Genomic DNA, 17,892 nt, shown 5'->3' on the forward strand with positions numbered 1-17,892 from the left:
CAAAATACATTCCGCAGGTCGTCAACCCTCACGTTGATCTTGAAAGAACATGTTCCACGTCACGCACCACAGAAGCAGCGCGACGACCTGCCCGATGATGTGGCACCGAGATCCACGTGCAGAGGAATGCTCCGCGGTTGTCGTTGTCAAAATCGTGTGCGGTCTCCGAGGCCGAAAGCGGCCGAGTTGTCATCATCGTTATAATACAGCGAGGCTCCGGCCACGAGTTCGGCACCGACTGTCCGCTAATCGTGCGCGATCCACGCCATTTCCACTTCGCGTCTCCCACTCAACACGCGAAACTTTATTCCCCAAAAAAGAAAACCTGAAGACATCCTTTGACATCGTGTCGGCGACCACCCACGAAAACGAAGCCGACGGAGAGAGAGAGAGAGAGAGAGAGAGAGAGAGAGAGAGAGATTAGTAAGGAGAGGATCAAGCCTTGTTAGATCAATCAATCCCTAATCTCTCGTCCCTCTTCTTATCCGGGACACGTCCGGATCGGGATGGCTGCCGCCGCGGCCTCGCGACGCCTCCGCCAGCTCCAGTCGCAGCCGGGGAACAAGTCGTGCGTCGACTGCGCCCAGAAGAACCCGCAGTGGGCCTCGGTCTCCTACGGCGTCTTCATCTGCCTCGAGTGCTCCGGCAAGCACCGCGGCCTGGGCGTCCACATCAGCTTCGTCCGGTCCGTCACCATGGACTCGTGGTCCGAGATCCAGCTCAAGAAGATGGAGGCTGGCGGCAACGACCGCCTCAACGCCTTCCTCGCCGGATATGGCGTCTCCAGGGAGACCGACATCGTCCCCAAGTACAATACCCGTGCGGCCGCCGTCTACCGGGAGCGCATCCTGGCCCTTGCCGAGGGCCGCCCCTGGACGGACCCGCCGGTTGTCAAAGAAACTCCCGATGCCGGGGCGAAAAGGCCGTCTTTGGTGCAGAGCGGTGGGAATGGCAGAACCTTGACGGGCAACGGTGGGTGCGACAGTTGGGACAACCATGTCTTCCAGTCCTCCTCTTCCGATGTGAGAAGGAACCAATGGACGGGTGATTCCAGGGACCCGAGTGCTGGAGGGGCGCACCAGCCGGCCAGAAACAGATCGACACAGGATATCTACACCAGGGCACAGCTGGAGGCCTCCGCGGCTAACAAGGAGAGCTTTTTCGCAAGGAAGATGGAAGAAAATGGATCTCGGCCTGAAGGAATCCCGCCATCGCAGGGGGGGAAATACGTGGGATTCGGATCGACACCGCCGCCGCCTCGAAGGAATAATTCACAGGGCGATGTGCTCCGAGATACAGTATCTGTTGTTTCTCAGGTGACGAACAAGGCACATATGACTTGCCTATCTGTATACTCTATCTTCGCATCTGTCTCTTATCTGTAGTTAGGCGACCAAGAGAATTCCATTTATACGAGTGTGAAACTCCATGATCGATAAGGTTTTCTAGACCTTTATAAGCAAAGGTGCAATCACTTGGTGTATTGCGTTGTTCTTCTAGAAATCATAACAAGAATTGTCATTCACTAAATACTGTTTCTCACTCAGCAACATCAGTTTGATACCGAGACCCTTTTTCTAAGTCATGTGTTCTTTCTTGATCATGGAAATAATACATTAACATAAGTTCACACAAAAAATACCTTCCGGTTCATGTACTGATATCTCAAAATAACTATGTTTTCATTGCATGAATGTTCTTCGCTTTGGGGTTTAGAAGACTCATGGGTCATGTATTTTGTGATTCCTGAAAGTATATATTGTAATAGGTGACTTTGTTGATCAATATTCTTTCTTCAGTCGTATTTATATGGCCTGCTAGGAGACCTAGTTGTGTTGCAACTTTTGAAAATTTTTGGGCCACTGGCCACTTTTTGACGACTTAGCAGATTCCTTTTTTCACGAATAAGATTTTGGGCAAGAAGCCCCTTAGTGAATTTCTTTTTTCTTTCTTGAGTTTCATGCCTATGCATATATAATTTGCCACAAAGCGTGAGCTTTTAAATTATGTGTGTTGCATTGGTCCCAAAATTTAAGGTTGATCTGCATGGAACCCCTTTTTACCATGTTGCTCTGCTAGTTCGACCTTAGGAAAGAGGACAATCGGTTGACCAGTTCATACAAATCCATTTTGATGTTTGTTTCCAATAATTTTTAACTAGCTCTCAACTATCTATTCCAGTCCTCAACTTGAGGTTGCAACAAGCTGTTCTCGTGCAAACTTAACCACCATAAAGCACACTTTCTTACCCACCCTTCAGTATGTTACCCTCTTGGTTCAAGTTTTGTTCTCAATCATTATCAACCGTGTAAACCTCAATTTTTATCTGACATTTTTACTGGATGTGTCACCATGTTAAAATTGCTTCTTTGCAGCCTGGATCATCAAGGTTTAACTCATGGAAACACCCTTTCTTGCAGGGTACAGCTGTGTATATTAGACCTCCCCAAACCATGCATTCGTTGGAGCCTTGCCTTCTTTTTCCGTTGACACTGTCTTCTGTGTTTCCTTCAATTTCTAATAGTTTCTTTCTGTTTTATTCTCCCAGACAGATGTCTATACCTTTATATTTCTGATCATAGTGTTTGCTGTAGGGACCTCACCAGTTAGACACGATCCAATATTTTGCATGAAATTAGTAACTAAATTCTGAATGTGCATTTAGTTAGCACTTAGGTTCAGTTATGTAAATACTCTATTTCCCATATTCACGGTTTATGAGATTTTTCTTTGTTACCCATCAGTTCAATTTCTAGGTCATGGGGCTTACTAACTTGAATAACTTTCAACTGACTATTGTTCATGTTGTTAGGGTCTTGGCCGACTATCCTTAGTTGCAAGCTCTGCTGCTAATGCTGTCCAAGCAGGCAGAAAGGAGCTGACTTCCAAGGTAATTTTTGCCCTTTTTACCCATTTTTCATATCTCACCTTTTCAGCACAATTTGATTATTCTGGGGAATATTTCAAAATCTAGCTTTCCAAACAATGGTGTAGATGTTGTACATCGTTTGGGTGCTTCTACCATGTGACAATCTTGAGCTTCAACAAATATTGGTGCTGATATTTTTTATTGCCATCATAACCATTTTATCTTTCAGAGAACCTGTGGAAACCTTCACGCTTGTGTGCCCACGAAGCACACTTTTACTTAAAAAGGAAGTATGTTACAAGTCTATTATAAAACCATCTATGCTTTGTTCATGTTGAGTAGTTAGTGAACAACATATCAGAAAAGCTATTCTAGCACAGATCTAAATGTTGAGATGAATGTTTGTTGTTATCTAGAAAGTCAATAAAAATGACTATTTTTATGAAAATTAATGATGGTATGAATCTCAAATAAAATGAAGGAAATCTAGTAATGCGTTGTAAGTTGGGGATCATATGGGTAACTGTGATATCCTTTGTTTTCGAATTGTTTATGATGTCCATGATTTTCTTGTTATTTTAATGAGGATTATTTAATAATTTCTTGCATTAAATGATTTTAAATTGAAAACTTATTGCTAGGGACCAAATTGTGAATCCTAGCCATTGAATGTGAGTTAGGAAAGATTCATATTAAGTTAAGCCAAATATGATGTTATGATATGATTGATGTCATGAAAAAATATCAATAGTGGTTATCTTTTGAATTAGACGTGAAGTTTATAGGACTAAACTTTTCATTCAGAGGGAAGGATGTAATGTTTTTATCCGAGGACCTATTTGTAAATATAGATATTACGAGGACTAAATTGCAAAAGATACAAAAAAAAGGGTTTTCTTCCCACCGCCTTCTATGCACACTTATCCCTCTACCTTTTGCCCAAGGAAAATAGAGGATTTGCTGCATCGGTGGAAGAGAAGGGAGAAGAAGGAAAGGGAAGAAGAGAAGGGAGAAGAATGAAAGTGAAGAAGAGAAGGGAGAAGAAAAGAGAGAGAGAGAGAGAGAGAGAGAGAGAGAGAGAGAGAGAGAGGAAGGAAAGAGAAGGCTGCGAGTATGATAGAGGAAGAAGGGAAGAATAGAGAAGGAAAGAGAGGAAGGGAAGGGAAGAGGAATTGTAGGGAAACGAAGAAGTTTTGCTTGGCTTGAGATTTTTGGATCAATTCCTCACCCTTGGGATCAAATTCTTCTAAGGCAAGTTTCTAACCCATCCTACAACAATTCGTATCCTTGATTTCATCTTGATTATGAGTACTTTGTAGAGTTTAACTATAACATTTTGTATAAAACTCTAGTTTGTACGAAACTTAATTCTTGGAAATTAGACTCGTATATCTTTCTTACAGTATCTTATTGAAAGATTACGAATACAAATGTATGCCTAAACATTTGTTTCAATTGACCCTTCGGATTCTGCAAAATAAGGATGATAATTTCTGACATTTTTATACTAAATTACTTGTAACTCTCTGTTGGAAACTCCAATTTGTACGAAACTTAATTCTTTAGAAACTAGACTCGTATATCTTTCTTTTAGTATCTTGAAAGATTTGGAATGCAATTGCCTGCCCAAACATCTGTTTCACTTGACCCTTCAAATTTTGTAAAACAGGGATAATATTTTATGACCTATATATACCAAATTGCTTGTAACTCCCAATTGGAAATTTTAATTTGTGCAAAACTTGATTCATTTCAAAGTAAACTGATATATCTTTCAAATGATATATCTCTTAAGTAAATTGGAGAATGATTGATTGTTCAAGTAATTCGTGCAATGTGCCTCGTAGATTCTGCTAGAATTTTTCCCTAAACTAAGCCTTATTTGATTGCTTTGAACTTTGGTATCTCTTGTCATTGATTTTTATCTATCTGAATGCATTATGTAAAAATTTTATCTTGCCTCATATTGTTTCATATATCCACATGTATATTTTTGTTGTTTCACATGTGCTTCTTATGCATGCTCATTTTTTTTATTCACAACATCCTTTTGTATTTTAGTGTTTGTGGGATAATGTAAACCTTTGCTAGAAATAGGAAAGGGAGTTATATATAGAGCTTGCGATGCTCTTATATGGCTTCATTCGGACGTGGGGGATGAAACTCCCAAACGTGGGAGACTTGTGTTGATAGTCATCTAGAAATTGATGGACCATATTATGTTATGATCCCATTTCACCCTCTATGTCCTTTGGCATGTTATCTAAAGTATTGCTTATGTTTTCCTACGTGCTCTTTGGATATGAATAAAATGAATATAATATCAAATATGACACTTGAGCTTTTGTTTCTCATTTGTTCTCTTGACATATTCCTAAATATTCTTATGTCATTGATATGCTCCTAAATACTCTTTACTCCATTGTTATGAACAAAGTATGTTTCTAATGAAATGACATTTACGATTCTTATATTTAATGAAATGACAAATATGAATTCTTGTATCCCTTCCTTACACCTTGATATTAAGGTCATATAAACTACCACCTTTCGTCATAGATATGTTAGTTGCTTGCTAAGCTTTGTAGCTCACCTTGTTGTTATATAAAATTTTCAAGTTAGCTTGTCACTCACTAAAATGTTAGGATTGGACTGAGACAATGGAAAGCTAGGAGATTTTGGACAAGTCTTTGTTGGTTGATATATTGTTGTTGTATGAGCACACTATGTTTGCCATGAATTATTGTCAACAAATCCAAACTAATGTATCTTATAAAAGTTAAAAGACCTCTTATGTTTGGAATTTTAGAATGTTAAGTTGTAATTTTATGATGATATGAACTTGTTGATTTATAAGTGGTGGTTAATGATTTTTTTTAGCTGGACTTAGGTTTCATGAATTATCGAGTGATATGATGTATGATTATAAATAATATAAGTTTTATGGATGTGAATGATGTTTGAATGATTTTCAGTGTCCTCAAATATTATTTTGGATCCCGGGTTTGGATTGTGGACGAATTATAATATTCTTGATTAAAGATAGGTTCACACCTCTTAAATGTATTAATTTGAGCAGTGTGACAGTAACCGGTGGTCATAGGAAGGTCTCAAGAGACCTGCTTAGAAACAATCCGAGGATAACTGTCCTTGACAGAATTCAATAGCAAGAAATCCCTGTAGGCATACAAAGAGTTGTTTTTGTTGTTGCTATGACCACCAACTTAGTAGTAGCAGCCAATACTTCCAAAAATTCTATAAACAACAGAATTTACATGGAAGAACCACATTACAAAGAATGATTCATGTCTAGGGTAGCCTAGGCTGGTTCAGTGAATCATATCTCGGTTCTTGAATTTTATTTCCAAACATAATAATAAGGTATGTCGATGTGGGCAAATATTCATATTGCTGCATAACAACATGTAAATCTTATGAAATTTTGTAGCTCACTCTACTGTAGCTTCCACGGAGAGTCATCTTGTATGCTTTGAAAATGTTCATATGTCCAAATTGTTTATCAATTTGCAAACATGTGACTTTATTTTTTCTTTTCTTTAACACCGCTTGCTTGTCGATGTTTCTCTTTTTTGGTGTTTTGCTTATATTCTTTTAATGGATGAGATATTATCACTAGAAAAGTAAGTTCCAGAAATGTTTTTGTCCTACATGCAACAAGAAGTAATATTAGCATGCAATGTATTATATTCTAACAATTGAAAGTTATGTTCAGAGAATTTAAGGAACTTTTTCTTTATACCTGATATTTGAGGAATTATGTAATGCAAGTGTTTAATTTAGGCATACGAATATATCAACCAAAAGTATCATATTCATATCTTCATTTGTACTTTTCTGTAACACAGATGAAAGAGTCAGGGTATGATCAGAAAGTCAACGAAACTATGAGTGTGGTAGCCACAAAAACCACCGAAATTGGGCATAAGACGTGGGGAATCATGAAAGGTGTAATGGCAATGGCATCACAAAAAGTAGAGGATTACACCAAAGAAGGGATCAGCTGGAATGTGGACGATTGGCCACGAAAAGAGAGTGAAAAGAGCAGCTACTATCAAGAATTTGGTCAGGACAAGCGAGGTTGGAGTTCCCGTCAAGAGGACTCAAACAAACAATACAATTCCATCAGTTCCTGGGATGACTGGGATAAGAAAGAGAGGAGGGAAGAGCCTGGGAAGGGAACACAAAGGGGTGAAAGCTGGGCAGGTTGGGATGATGTTAGAGATGATGCTGGCCATGATAATCTAAACAAGGGTGTCAATCAAAATGGAAAATCTGGTTCATTGTGGACTGATGGTGGGTTTCTCTGAGGTTGATCTCTCCTTTTATCCCAATTTCCCGGGTGCATGTTTATGCCAAGTTTATATGGTCGACGAATTGTGATTTCGTCCATTAACTGTATCTGGATCTTAAACTTTTCTGCAACTATGACAATGAAATCATGCCTACAAGTTTATATGCTTTGGTTCATTGGATCCCCCTCGACTGTTATTGTTAGACGAATATGGATGTCGATATGATGTGAATATGAGAAATTATGAAATAAATATTTCAGAAACTAGTTCAAATTTATCAATGGAACAGAGGAAGCTTCATTGCAGATTTCAGCTACTCCCAGTGCCATGGATATGAAGAATCCCAAAACCTTGAAGTTGATTGACAGATACATCAAAATCGTAAGATGTTCTGTTCATCGTGTGCAGGATGAGGTAAATTTCTATCAGTGTCAGTAGCTTGAAATAGCTGCTCGCACTGCCTACGAATTGATGGTGCGGATTCATTAACCAGTTTTTAGGCGCCATTCTAGCTTGCGCGCCAGAATTTAACGGCTAACCGTCGCGTTCGGTGGCGGTTTGTCAGTTGATCGATCTTAATTTGGACAGACGACGGAATCTTTCTGGATCTGTTGCGCGTACGCGGATTCCTCGGTTCTGGGATTGTCTCCAATGACTACCGCATACGTTGCCGTCTGATTCCCAAACCACAACCGTCCGATAGAGCATCACAGGTGGGATCTACCTACCGTTCGGTGGCATTTCGTTAGCTCATCGATCTTAAATTGGACAGCTCCGTTGCGCGTACGCGGATTCCTCGGTTGTAGGATTGCCTCCAATGGCTACCGCATACCTCAGTCCGATACCGACATCAGAGCCGTCCAATAGAGCATCACAGGTGGGATCGACGGTTCGGATGCTTAATTCTAACGTATTTACTAGAATACCCTCGTCTCCGTGTAGCATAAAATGATGGTCGACGGGGAGTTGGGCAGGTGACCGGACCCCCAAATCATCACCTCCAGGCATCTCTCCCGAGGGATCCCGCAGGTATGGAAACCCCAGTCTGTAGATTTCATGCAGCTCCGTCTTTCCATCTGTTGTTGGATCTATGTTGTGGCGTCGTCAAAAGCTGAGCTTGTTCGTCCTTGTCGACGATCCGAGAAGGAGCATTTTGATTTGATCTGGTTTCGTCTGGTGATGTTTCGTTGTTTTCTTTCTTGTTTTCCTTTGATTTGGCGAGCTAACGGTGATGCTTTTTATCCATTTTTAATTTTCTGGGCTTGGAATCGATTAATCGAGATCTCATTCCACTTTGTTGTTGCAGGAGTGCTATTTGAGGATTGAAGCAATGGCCTTCGATCAAACCACAAGTATTGCACTCTCTGTGCTTTTTCTTGGGTCCGTGTCCTTCGCATTTGGTATAGTTGCAGAAAACAAAAAGGCATGTCTTATGTCGCAGTCTGGTTTTTAAGGCAGCATTTTGTTTTCGCATATTTTATTTTGGATATCAGCCAGCATTCCTTATGAGTATGTTCTTCTTCATGGCACATCACTTGGATATATAAATGAAACCCAAGGCTTCTGTTTAATTACATGCAACCATATGAACTTCCTAGCGTGAAGAAAATGTAGCTAAAAATTTTGAAGGTAGGCTGCTTTGTCATTTGTTTCCAATGTCATTTTGTGCTCTAAGATTTCTCCTTTTTTTCTTAATTTCTACATGTTCAAGACTCCTTCAATATAAATGATTTCTGGTTATATAAGTTTCGAGTATCGGATCCATTTCGATGATCTGATCGAATATTAGTCGTTATTAGTATTTTGAAGAGAAAGAAAAAAAAAAAAAAAAAAAGAGAGAGAAGATGAAGGAGTGGTGGAGAAAGGAGAAAGAAGAAAGAAGAAATGAAAAAAAAATGAAGATGAAGGAGGAGGAAAAGAGAGGAGGTGGTAGAGAAAGAGAGAAGGATGGAGGAAACATACTTGTCGATAGCACATGACCCATCGCCGAGTAATAATAGTGATAGCATGAGTTGAGACATGCTCATGTTCGGATGAAGAGAAGCTCGCATTCGTTAAACGGGTCGAAGTGGTCAGAAATGGGAGTCTTGATTTTATGTAGGATAGAAGGAACTCTGTGGTTGGTTGGGTTATCAGACTTTTGTACTTAATTAGTAAAAATGTTAGAAAAAGAAAAGCCTTATAATTATTTATTGTCATGCCAACTTTTCGGAAACTAAATTATGGGTTGTAGTTATTATCATATTTCTCATCAAGCATTCATTCTCCTCCTTTCCAATACAAATAATGGGTCTCCACCTCACCTCTGTGCAAACAAAAAATGATTCCATGGTGATGGATTGGATGCAGTTAACATGTCTTTATCTTCTCATTTTCTTCTGTTCTTCTCAAACCCCCCTCACAAGGATCCGTTCATGTTTCCTACAGCCTGCTTTCGGCACTCCAATCCAAGGAAAGGATGTTATTATCTGCAATTTCCCAGATGATCCAACAGTGCTACTGGGAACTTCGTCTGTTGTCGCACTCATTCTAGCTGCCGTAGCAGGCCATGTTGCCATTTACTTTCCCTACAAAGGCAAGTCTGTTCCAAGTAATGCTTTGTTCCAGAACACCATCTTGCTTCCATTCTTCATCGTTGCAGAGTAAGCTTCCATCATCTTCTTCAAATGCCGTTTATATGAGTCATTGTTTCTGATGTTCTACTGCTCCGGTCGCAGAGGTGTTACATTTATAGCTCTGGCCATGCTGGTGTGGACTACCGTCTCCGAAGGCCTTCACAGATCTCGCAATGTCCACCATGATCTCACTACACGGTGCCCTACTGCTAAGACTGGTCTCTTTGGTGGCGGTGCTTTCCTGGCCCTCGACGCTGCTATCTTCTGGCTCATCTGTCAGATGTTGACGATGAACGCAAGATCCGATTACTTTAATGAGGATGATCCTATAGGTGAGTATGGAGAGTTTAACAGCGTCACTGACATGGAGAGCATCCAACAGCTTAGATGTGAATGCGAAGTTGCACTGTAACATGTAGTAGTTGATGACAGACTTGTTTTCCTCTGTGAATACATCGCACCGTTGTTATTTGCCTTTACGTCTCTCTGCCAACATCTATATATTGGGTCGTGTGTTATTCCATTGGCGGTGGATACTTGTGATATCAGTTGCATTTACACAGCATATGCATGCGTTTCATGCATCGACGTACTCCACGCCCATTCGAAGGTTTTACTGCTGTTCTCTCCTTTGGGAGTTCGTTTGAACTCGTCGTAAGAAAAAAGGATGATGGAGTCTGCGGCTCTTTGCCTTGTCTATCATAAGAACAAGACATCGCCATGTCCCACCTGCAGGTTTGCACTGATCTCACGGGAGATGCAGTTGTGGCGAACATGTTGCTGAGATATCGAGCAGTGCATCGACTTGTACTGGATGATACAAAGGACAATATCGAGCTGTCGTTGCTACCACTTTGAAACAGTGATTGCACAGATGAAGAGTACCGACGATGGCAATGGTCTACGATGGGTTGACACATGGAACTGTGAAATACCAGACGTGGTTTGACTTGCTGGCTCCTGCTGTGATGGTTGTGGATGCTGTATCCAGCCAGCCTATGCATTGCAGAACAGTACTACGACACTGTTCTACCGTGCTTGGTTACGTACACAACCGAGAAAGGAAGGACGAAAGCTTTTTATCTTATGGAAGGGGCTGCTCTCCTCAGCCAGAGGGGATGTCGCCCACCCACCAGACCGCAGGGGGGACTGCGAAGCTCGAGAAGGGCTGCCACCAACCAAGTCCTGTGTCTGCCGACAAAGTGTTTGCTTTTATGTCGATGTCAAATCACACGCTGCTCCTCGTTGGACTCGAATGCAAATGGTTGACCCCGTTGTGGGCGGCGGAATGCGTTTTCCTGGGGAGAAAACTACATTCGAAGTTGGGCGATTTCTTGGCATCTCCTCGCTCGCTATTCCCCTCAGATAATAAATACTTCATATTCAAAACACTTTCTAAAAATTTTCTTTTTAGTTTTATTTATTTTTAAATCAATTTTTAATCATTATAATAACCTATTTTATAAATATATTTTAATAATATTTATAATATTTTATTAATATATTGAAAATATATTATAAATGACATCGTACTATTATCATCGTTCATAAATCATTATAATATTATATTTTTAAGTTATTATTAATTAAATTAAGATTAAAAAGTCTATTTAGATTATTAATAGTATTTTTAAATAGGTTTTACAGTATTTTTTTATGGTGGCCAAAACACTCAGACCAAAACAATAAATGAAATTTTTTTTAGGATAATTTCGAATATATTTAAATTAAAATACTATTTAAAAAAATATAAAAATATCAATTAAAAAATATAAAAATATTTTCTAAAGAAATCGTCTTTTCAAGTTTTTCTCATGTTTAACTAAGGTCTCATGGATGCCTCTTAAGCTCTTCAATTTTGATATGCACTACTACTATAAGATTATAAGATTATGTTTCTTAGTTGATAATTGGCTATTATATATATAACCCATTTTCTATTAAATAATAATCGGTGAATATATATTTATATATATCCTAGAATTTTGTGATGATATGACACAAGCTTACTAATTTAATTATAGAATGAGGTTTCAGACCCTCTATCTATTATAAATGGATCAGATATAACACAACGAAAACATATATATATATATATATATATATATATATATATGTATATATATATATACACACAAGTAATATGTTTAAAGCCAAAATGATAATTTGTATATTTATGTCATCAATATAATAACAAATGATAGTTTTTTGTTTGATATATCGTATCATGAATATGGTATAATGTAATAACACAAAGGTAACGATGAAGACAAGATTTTTGTTTTAGATCCAAGAAAGAGAAAGTAGAATGGGGCAGTTTCAGGCTGTCTACGGTGGGTGGGTGTTTGGAATCTCCGTTGTCTTGTGCTACCAGCAACACGTAACAGAGACAATAGTAGGTCAAAGATTCGAGCCCTGTCAGTCCCTGTGTTGTTTCCACATGCCAAATTTATGGCATTAGATGCGTGCTTAGATCTTTATGCTGGCCATTAGATGCGTGCTTGCCTTCCTTATTTCATGGTTATGACTTATATATGGTCCTTGACTACAGTTCCGGCAGTCCGGCAGGCATGAACACCCACTCCATGAACGTGTTCATCTCTCTCTCTCTCTCTCTTCCGGCCGCGTGACGAGTCAACTGCTACTATTGGGTTCCGTGCACACAAGTCATGGATGACTTCTATAGTGGCGGAAAGATATGGTGGTGGACAACCAAGGACAGCGTTGCATTAGCAAATCCACGGATACCTTACCAAAACCAACATTATCCCATAAATAATTCTATAAGAAGGACCAGGATCTACTACAAGATTCTCTGACATGTTCTCACAACAGAGGGAAGAAGAAGAAGAAGAGCCTCATCAATACAATCAAAGAATGGATCCAAAAATCTGTGGAGTCATTGAATGTGATTTCTTGATCTGAGAGAGTGATGTGTCTTTGTGGTTCAGTTCTCTACAGTGCTCTTCCACCAGAGGGAGCATCAACTCGAAGAGTTCTTGAAGCCTGCAGGTGCCAGCTCTTTCATAGTACAACAAGAAGAGTAATTTGAATTTACTCCAGGGATCAAAAGGTACTATTTAAGGCTGTCCTTCTCTATAGTTTGACAATTCCTCTCTCTCTCTCTCTCATGCAAGTTGTGTGCGTGAGTTTTTTTATAGCATCCTAGCATGGGCAAGACACATAATACTGGGACCTAACTGTGCACACAAGTCATCCTTCATCAATGCCACACTTGCTAGGCTGGACCTGACTGTTGTCATTTGCAAACTCACCTGATGCATGCCTATGCTGTCTTTCTCATAACCAAATCATGCAACATTCTCTTTTTTTTTTTCCTTTGGATACAAAAGCATGTAACATTGTTGAGAACAGATTTTAAGCAGTCATTTTGGATCTGCATGGAACTACCAAATTAAGAAACCAAGAAAAGAAGCATGTCATTAAGCTTGTTGGTAGAGAAAGGATGGCTAATTATCGTTTCTTAAGTATGTTAAAACAAAGACAAAAGCCTCACTATAAATCAGCTCCATCAACTGGATGTGATAGCATGTGGTGGTGACAATAAAAGAAAGATATACCAAAGAATTTGAGTAGAAACAAATATAAAGGCTTGATTGTAGAACCAGATCAAAAAATAATATCAATATGATACATCATGTCTAACACAATGCACTTAGATACAAAGACCAAAACTTACATATACAATCCCGAAAAAGATTACCTCCTCCTGACACTTTATGCTCAAGCATGGCAAATTTGTTATACATACGCCAAACAGACAGCCAAAGACTGAATAGTGGTGAGACCCGAACCATGATGAACACATGGTGTAGTTTTCCTCTGTTCCGCCATGAGACATGGCATAGTGGGCGAGTTAATGGATCAACAAACGAATAAGCATTGATGCTGTTGGATGATTTCACTTCAATCCTCTCAATCGATCTCTTTCAGATCCACCGCTTGGTTTCTTTTCAATGTCCAATCGTGTCTGAGGAGGTGTACCCGGTGCTGGTAGCCGAGAAGTGTGCTGGTTTTGTTGGTTCTTGGGGTTGTAAGTTTGCGAAGCGAGGTAAGCGAGGGCTGTTACAACATCAGCTATTAGAGGCCTCATGCTAGGCTGTTCCTGCACACACATTGCAGCAACGGCAAGTGCCTGGTACAAGCCCCGGACTGGGTACTGGCCCTGAAGCATAGGATCAGCCATCTGTGAAAATTTCCTCCTGTCTCTGAATAATGGTCGTGCCTGCAACCAAATAGAGCACATCGACAAAGATTGTTGATGCATAAGAGAATCCGAGAGTTTCATAGAATTGATATCACGAAGAATCTCTCTCTGGAAAGAATCATGCAGGTCACAAGCCAAAAATAACTGTGCGTGCCGAACAGAAGTAATTTCAAATCGACAGGAATGCTCATAATGGCAATACTCTCTTTTTTTAAATCTAACTTTATATAGAGCTAGAGATCTTGAGCCAGGACCTGTTACCTTGGTTCCAACCACAGACTTGATGCTAAGGCGATATAACAAGATCCTAGTCAAGCATGCCCAGGTGACAGCTCATAATAAAGCATAAAGCAAACACATTGGTGTCATAGCCTAGATCCAGAGGCACCAGAAACAAGGGAATTCAGGTCCTACTTAATGAAGCCAAAGAGGTAGCTGTGGTATTTTGCAATTACTAGTATCGGACAAGATGAAAACATAGATGAAGAAAGTGAGACCTCAAGACTCATTTTACCTTATGTTTGCAGTCACATTGATGCATTTGTGCTGTTTGTAAACTTCAGAGGCAAAAGTAAAACAGATGGTTCAGCAGAGTGCAAGATAACTATTGACCAATGGTAGTTGAATTTTGATATAAAACAATAAAAGGGAGACAGATTAAATAATCAACCCTCATAAGATATGCATGCACAGGGAAAAAAAATACCAGAGGTACTCACCCATGCAACAAGATTGTGCTCACCAGCCGCTCTAGAATTGTCAATAGCCCTTCTTCCAGTGATGAGTTCTAAAAGAACAACCCCAAAGCTATAAACATCTGATTTTAGTGTCAGTTGTCCGGTCATTGCATATTCAGGTGCACAGTACCCATACGTGCCCATCACTCTGGTGGACACATGAGTATTATCACCGACAGGACCAAGCTTTGCCAAGCCAAAATCCGATAACTTGGGATTATACTCCTCATCAAGCAAAATGTTGGAGCATTTTAAATCACGATATATTACTGGAGGACTCGCCTTATCATGCAAGTACTCTAATCCTTTTGCTGCACCTGCAGCTATTTTCATTCTAGTGTTCCAATCAAGCCACTTCTTGTCTGGAGAAGGGTCTGTTGCATTCACATGACCAGACATTATTGAAATGGAAATAAATATTTACAAAATGGTAATGAAAGCAACATGATGATGAAGCTAATGTATCATACCATGAAGATGGTCTTCCAAGGATCCTAATGGCATATATTCATAGACCAAAAGCCTTTGATCTCCATCAGCACAATACCCGATCAGATTAACAAGGTTAGGGTGGTGAAGAAGACTTAACATCAGAACTTCAACAAGAAATTCCCTGTTTCCTTGTAAGCCATTTCGATCGAGCTGCTTGATAGCCACAATCTATTGAAAGTGAAATAAGTTTCTTGTTACCATCTTTATACAAATATATCATATATTCGACAAGCAACAACTGATTCTTAGAGTTTTAAAATGATGGCCTTGTTTTACTGTTTCCTAAATAGAAGATGAAGAGGAGGAGCTCGGAGAATCAAAAGGGATAACCAAAGCGCTCCTGACAAGATATCTTGTTGCAAAATGAAAGAATAAATGGGTCAAATAAACAACAATAACACCTTGCATATTAGAGTTTCACAACTACGTACGAAGATTTAATTCATTAATTGAAAGTCAGAGATATTGATTTGCAAGGTCAAAAGAAGTAAATAAAGGGTCAAATACATGACATGCACTGACCTGGTTGCTACCTTCCAACCTTCCTTTATAAACTCGGCCGAATCCTCCTTCGCCCAAGAGGCAATCAGCTCTAAAATTCTTAGTTGCCACAGCTAGTTCGCGAAATGTGAATGTCTGGGCAGCAATCCGTCCAGAGCCACTGCTCGAGATCTTTGTTTCCTTCACTGAGCTTTGTTTCTTTACGACCAGTGGGGATTTTGATTTTGATTTTGACTTATCTGCTATACATCCAAGAAAGCAATGGCTAAAAATCATGAACAACGGGAAAAAAAGCGCAAAATGATCAAAAGATCTTGCATTTTACTCAACATGACCAGAAAAGTCTCTTGCTTGGGATCAATAAGATGGCACACACAAGCGGAGGCTCAAATTTTGAGGAATACAAGGAGGAACCACAGTGCAGATGTGTATTCCTTCAGTTTGGCACACCATATCGCTAATTAAAGAAGAAATATCAAATCTTCGCCCAAATCAGGCGACAAAATACTTTAGATAAAAAAGATCGACTACTTGGTCAGTAGATTGAAAGAAACAAATCGCAACCATTCTATCGATCGTCATCGTGACTTCCTAAGACATCAACGAACGGAGATCCTAGCAGTAACCAAACACCAAACCGCACCAAAAAAACCCAACTTTGGCGCATCATCTGAACAAAATCTGAAGGAACCGCTGCCGCAGATTTTGGTGGGTGGAGGGGTGGGGGGGGGGCGAGGGTGTGGGCGGTGTTATGGGTTTGTAAAGATCCAAACTTTCAGCTGGAAACCAAAGGCATCCAACCAAAACTCGATTATCCAAAAGAAAACACCAAGGAAAGAACATCACGAGCCATCGACTCGATCGATCTGGTATGGAAGACCAAATAGACTAAAAAACGTAGTTGTGCGCCAAGAAGCCCGGAGAGAGTACCTAACGGAGGTGGGATCGGATCGTTGTCGTCGGTGTCTGGCTTGCCGAGGCAGGGAAAGCAACCGCCCATCGCTCTCCCACCAAATTTTCCTCCGATTTCTTCCCTTCCCGTGTTTCCTATAGACGCAGATGAAGTAAGAATGAGAAGGAAAGAGAGTGCGAGAGACTGACAGAGGAGAAATAATTTAGGGGAAGCGAGAGGTCTCCCCTCTCATTTATAACGTAACGGCTTAAAATAGCGAAATGTACGATTCGAGCAAATTTAGCAATAACATTTTTTATGTATATCTTTTCATAATTCGAATATCTACTTCACTACTTCGCATGCACATTCTCATAGTAATATTTTCTTTTCTTTATTCCTTCTACATATTTTCTGATGACAAAAATATTATATATATATTGATATTGTCAAATAATGAGTGATGCAGATTTTGATCCCAAATATTTTACAGTTATCTGATAAAAGTCCGTAGTACATTCTAGACAGCTTGAGGCACTGTGTATAATTTATACAACGGAAGATAGTATATAGATATACCTTTTTACACAATTATGAACATTTACAATAAAAACTGTTTGTACTCTGCCTTTTATCTTGATCTTTATTAGATTTACTTTAAAATTAAAGGTCTTAATCTTGGCATATAATCGTAAATACAATATGAATTGGCCACCTATGTGTGGAATTAGAATTTTATTTCATATTTATTTAGTGACCCTGCACCCCCCCCCCCTCCTCCAAAACAGCTTATGTTTGCATCACTTATGTATAATTATTCTTATGCCTCTGATTACCTTTTGCGTCTATTATTTTACTGATTAATTGACTATCCATTCGTCCTCCCATTCTTTAATCTTCCAAGTCCATTTTGACCTCTTTAGTCTTCCAAAGAGACTAAAACTTTTACGGGAAAATGTCACCGCAGGGAGACTGTCAAATATGTTGGTCCCGTGAGCCAATGATACCACCACGGCATACTGGGGAAGAAGACATGCATCTCAAGTTCTTCCCTAATTATTAAAAACAAAAAGAGAAAGAGAAATGAACTATTGGAACTATTAACAAAAGGAAGAGCAGAATCCACGTCGTGTCGATCTTTTTTTTTTATTGCGGACATATTCCCTTGTGTCAGTAGTGATGACTTTGCTTTCAAGGAAGCCGAGTAGAATTGGGATCACATGGCCAAGATGACGGGAAGCAAGA

At 39.6% G+C, this 17,892-nt stretch overlaps 3 protein-coding genes across 4 annotated transcripts; 2 read left to right on the plus strand and 1 right to left on the minus strand.

Annotated features, from left to right (window-relative positions):
- Nucleotides 1-284: 284 nt before the first annotated feature.
- Nucleotides 285-7,357, plus strand: LOC135624372 (ADP-ribosylation factor GTPase-activating protein AGD7-like). The gene is made up of 3 exons (XM_065127887.1): nt 285-1,316; nt 2,813-2,890; nt 6,736-7,357. The coding sequence occupies exons 1-3, from the start codon at nt 507-509 to the stop codon at nt 7,195-7,197; spliced, it is 1,350 nt and encodes a 449-aa protein (XP_064983959.1). The 5' UTR covers nt 285-506; the 3' UTR covers nt 7,198-7,357.
- A 424-nt stretch (nt 7,358-7,781) lies between these two features.
- Nucleotides 7,782-10,250, plus strand: LOC103973641 (uncharacterized). Its single transcript, XM_009388271.3, has 4 exons — nt 7,782-8,211; nt 8,489-8,605; nt 9,610-9,824; nt 9,900-10,250. The coding sequence occupies exons 2-4, from the start codon at nt 8,513-8,515 to the stop codon at nt 10,207-10,209; spliced, it is 618 nt and encodes a 205-aa protein (XP_009386546.2). The 5' UTR covers nt 7,782-8,211; nt 8,489-8,512; the 3' UTR covers nt 10,210-10,250.
- Nucleotides 10,251-13,385: 3,135 nt separating this feature from the next.
- Nucleotides 13,386-16,877, minus strand: LOC135624374 (probable serine/threonine-protein kinase PBL7). Of its 2 annotated transcripts, none has more exons than XM_065127889.1 (5): nt 16,686-16,877; nt 15,777-15,997; nt 15,233-15,422; nt 14,745-15,136; nt 13,386-14,043 (listed from the first exon to the last, which is right to left on the minus strand). In XM_065127889.1, the coding sequence occupies exons 1-5, from the start codon at nt 16,753-16,755 to the stop codon at nt 13,720-13,722; spliced, it is 1,197 nt and encodes a 398-aa protein (XP_064983961.1). In that variant the 5' UTR covers nt 16,756-16,877; the 3' UTR covers nt 13,386-13,719. The 2 variants fall into 2 exon arrangements, with proteins under 2 accessions (XP_064983961.1, XP_064983963.1); XM_065127891.1 differs by having other exon boundaries at nt 15,777-15,994; nt 16,686-16,876.
- Between the last annotated feature and the right edge of the window lie 1,015 nt (nt 16,878-17,892).

This window comes from Musa acuminata, chromosome BXJ2-10, assembly GCF_036884655.1.
Source record: "Musa acuminata AAA Group cultivar baxijiao chromosome BXJ2-10, Cavendish_Baxijiao_AAA, whole genome shotgun sequence".
Taxonomy (NCBI): domain Eukaryota; kingdom Viridiplantae; phylum Streptophyta; class Magnoliopsida; order Zingiberales; family Musaceae; genus Musa; species Musa acuminata.

Excerpts from the sequence above, each read along its gene's own strand:
- LOC135624372 (XM_065127887.1), top strand. The coding sequence starts at position 507 with ATGGCTGCCGCCGCGGCCTCGCGACGCCTCCGCCAGCTCCAGTCGCAG. Across the intron at positions 1,317-2,812 it reads CAGTATCTGTTGTTTCTCAG|GGTCTTGGCCGACTATCCTT; the intron begins GTGACGAACAAG and ends TCATGTTGTTAG. Across the intron at positions 2,891-6,735 it reads GAAAGGAGCTGACTTCCAAG|ATGAAAGAGTCAGGGTATGA; the intron begins GTAATTTTTGCC and ends TCTGTAACACAG.
- LOC135624374 (XM_065127889.1), bottom strand. The coding sequence starts at position 16,755 with ATGGGCGGTTGCTTTCCCTGCCTCGGCAAGCCAGACACCGACGACAAC. Across the intron at positions 15,998-16,685 it reads TCCGATCCCACCTCCGTTAG|CAGATAAGTCAAAATCAAAA; the intron begins GTACTCTCTCCG and ends TTGGATGTATAG. Across the intron at positions 15,423-15,776 it reads GGTTGGAAGGTAGCAACCAG|ATTGTGGCTATCAAGCAGCT; the intron begins GTCAGTGCATGT and ends CACTTTCAATAG.
- LOC103973641 (XM_009388271.3), top strand. The coding sequence starts at position 8,513 with ATGGCCTTCGATCAAACCACAAGTATTGCACTCTCTGTGCTTTTTCTT. Across the intron at positions 8,606-9,609 it reads TAGTTGCAGAAAACAAAAAG|CCTGCTTTCGGCACTCCAAT; the intron begins GCATGTCTTATG and ends TGTTTCCTACAG. Across the intron at positions 9,825-9,899 it reads CCATTCTTCATCGTTGCAGA|AGGTGTTACATTTATAGCTC; the intron begins GTAAGCTTCCAT and ends CTCCGGTCGCAG.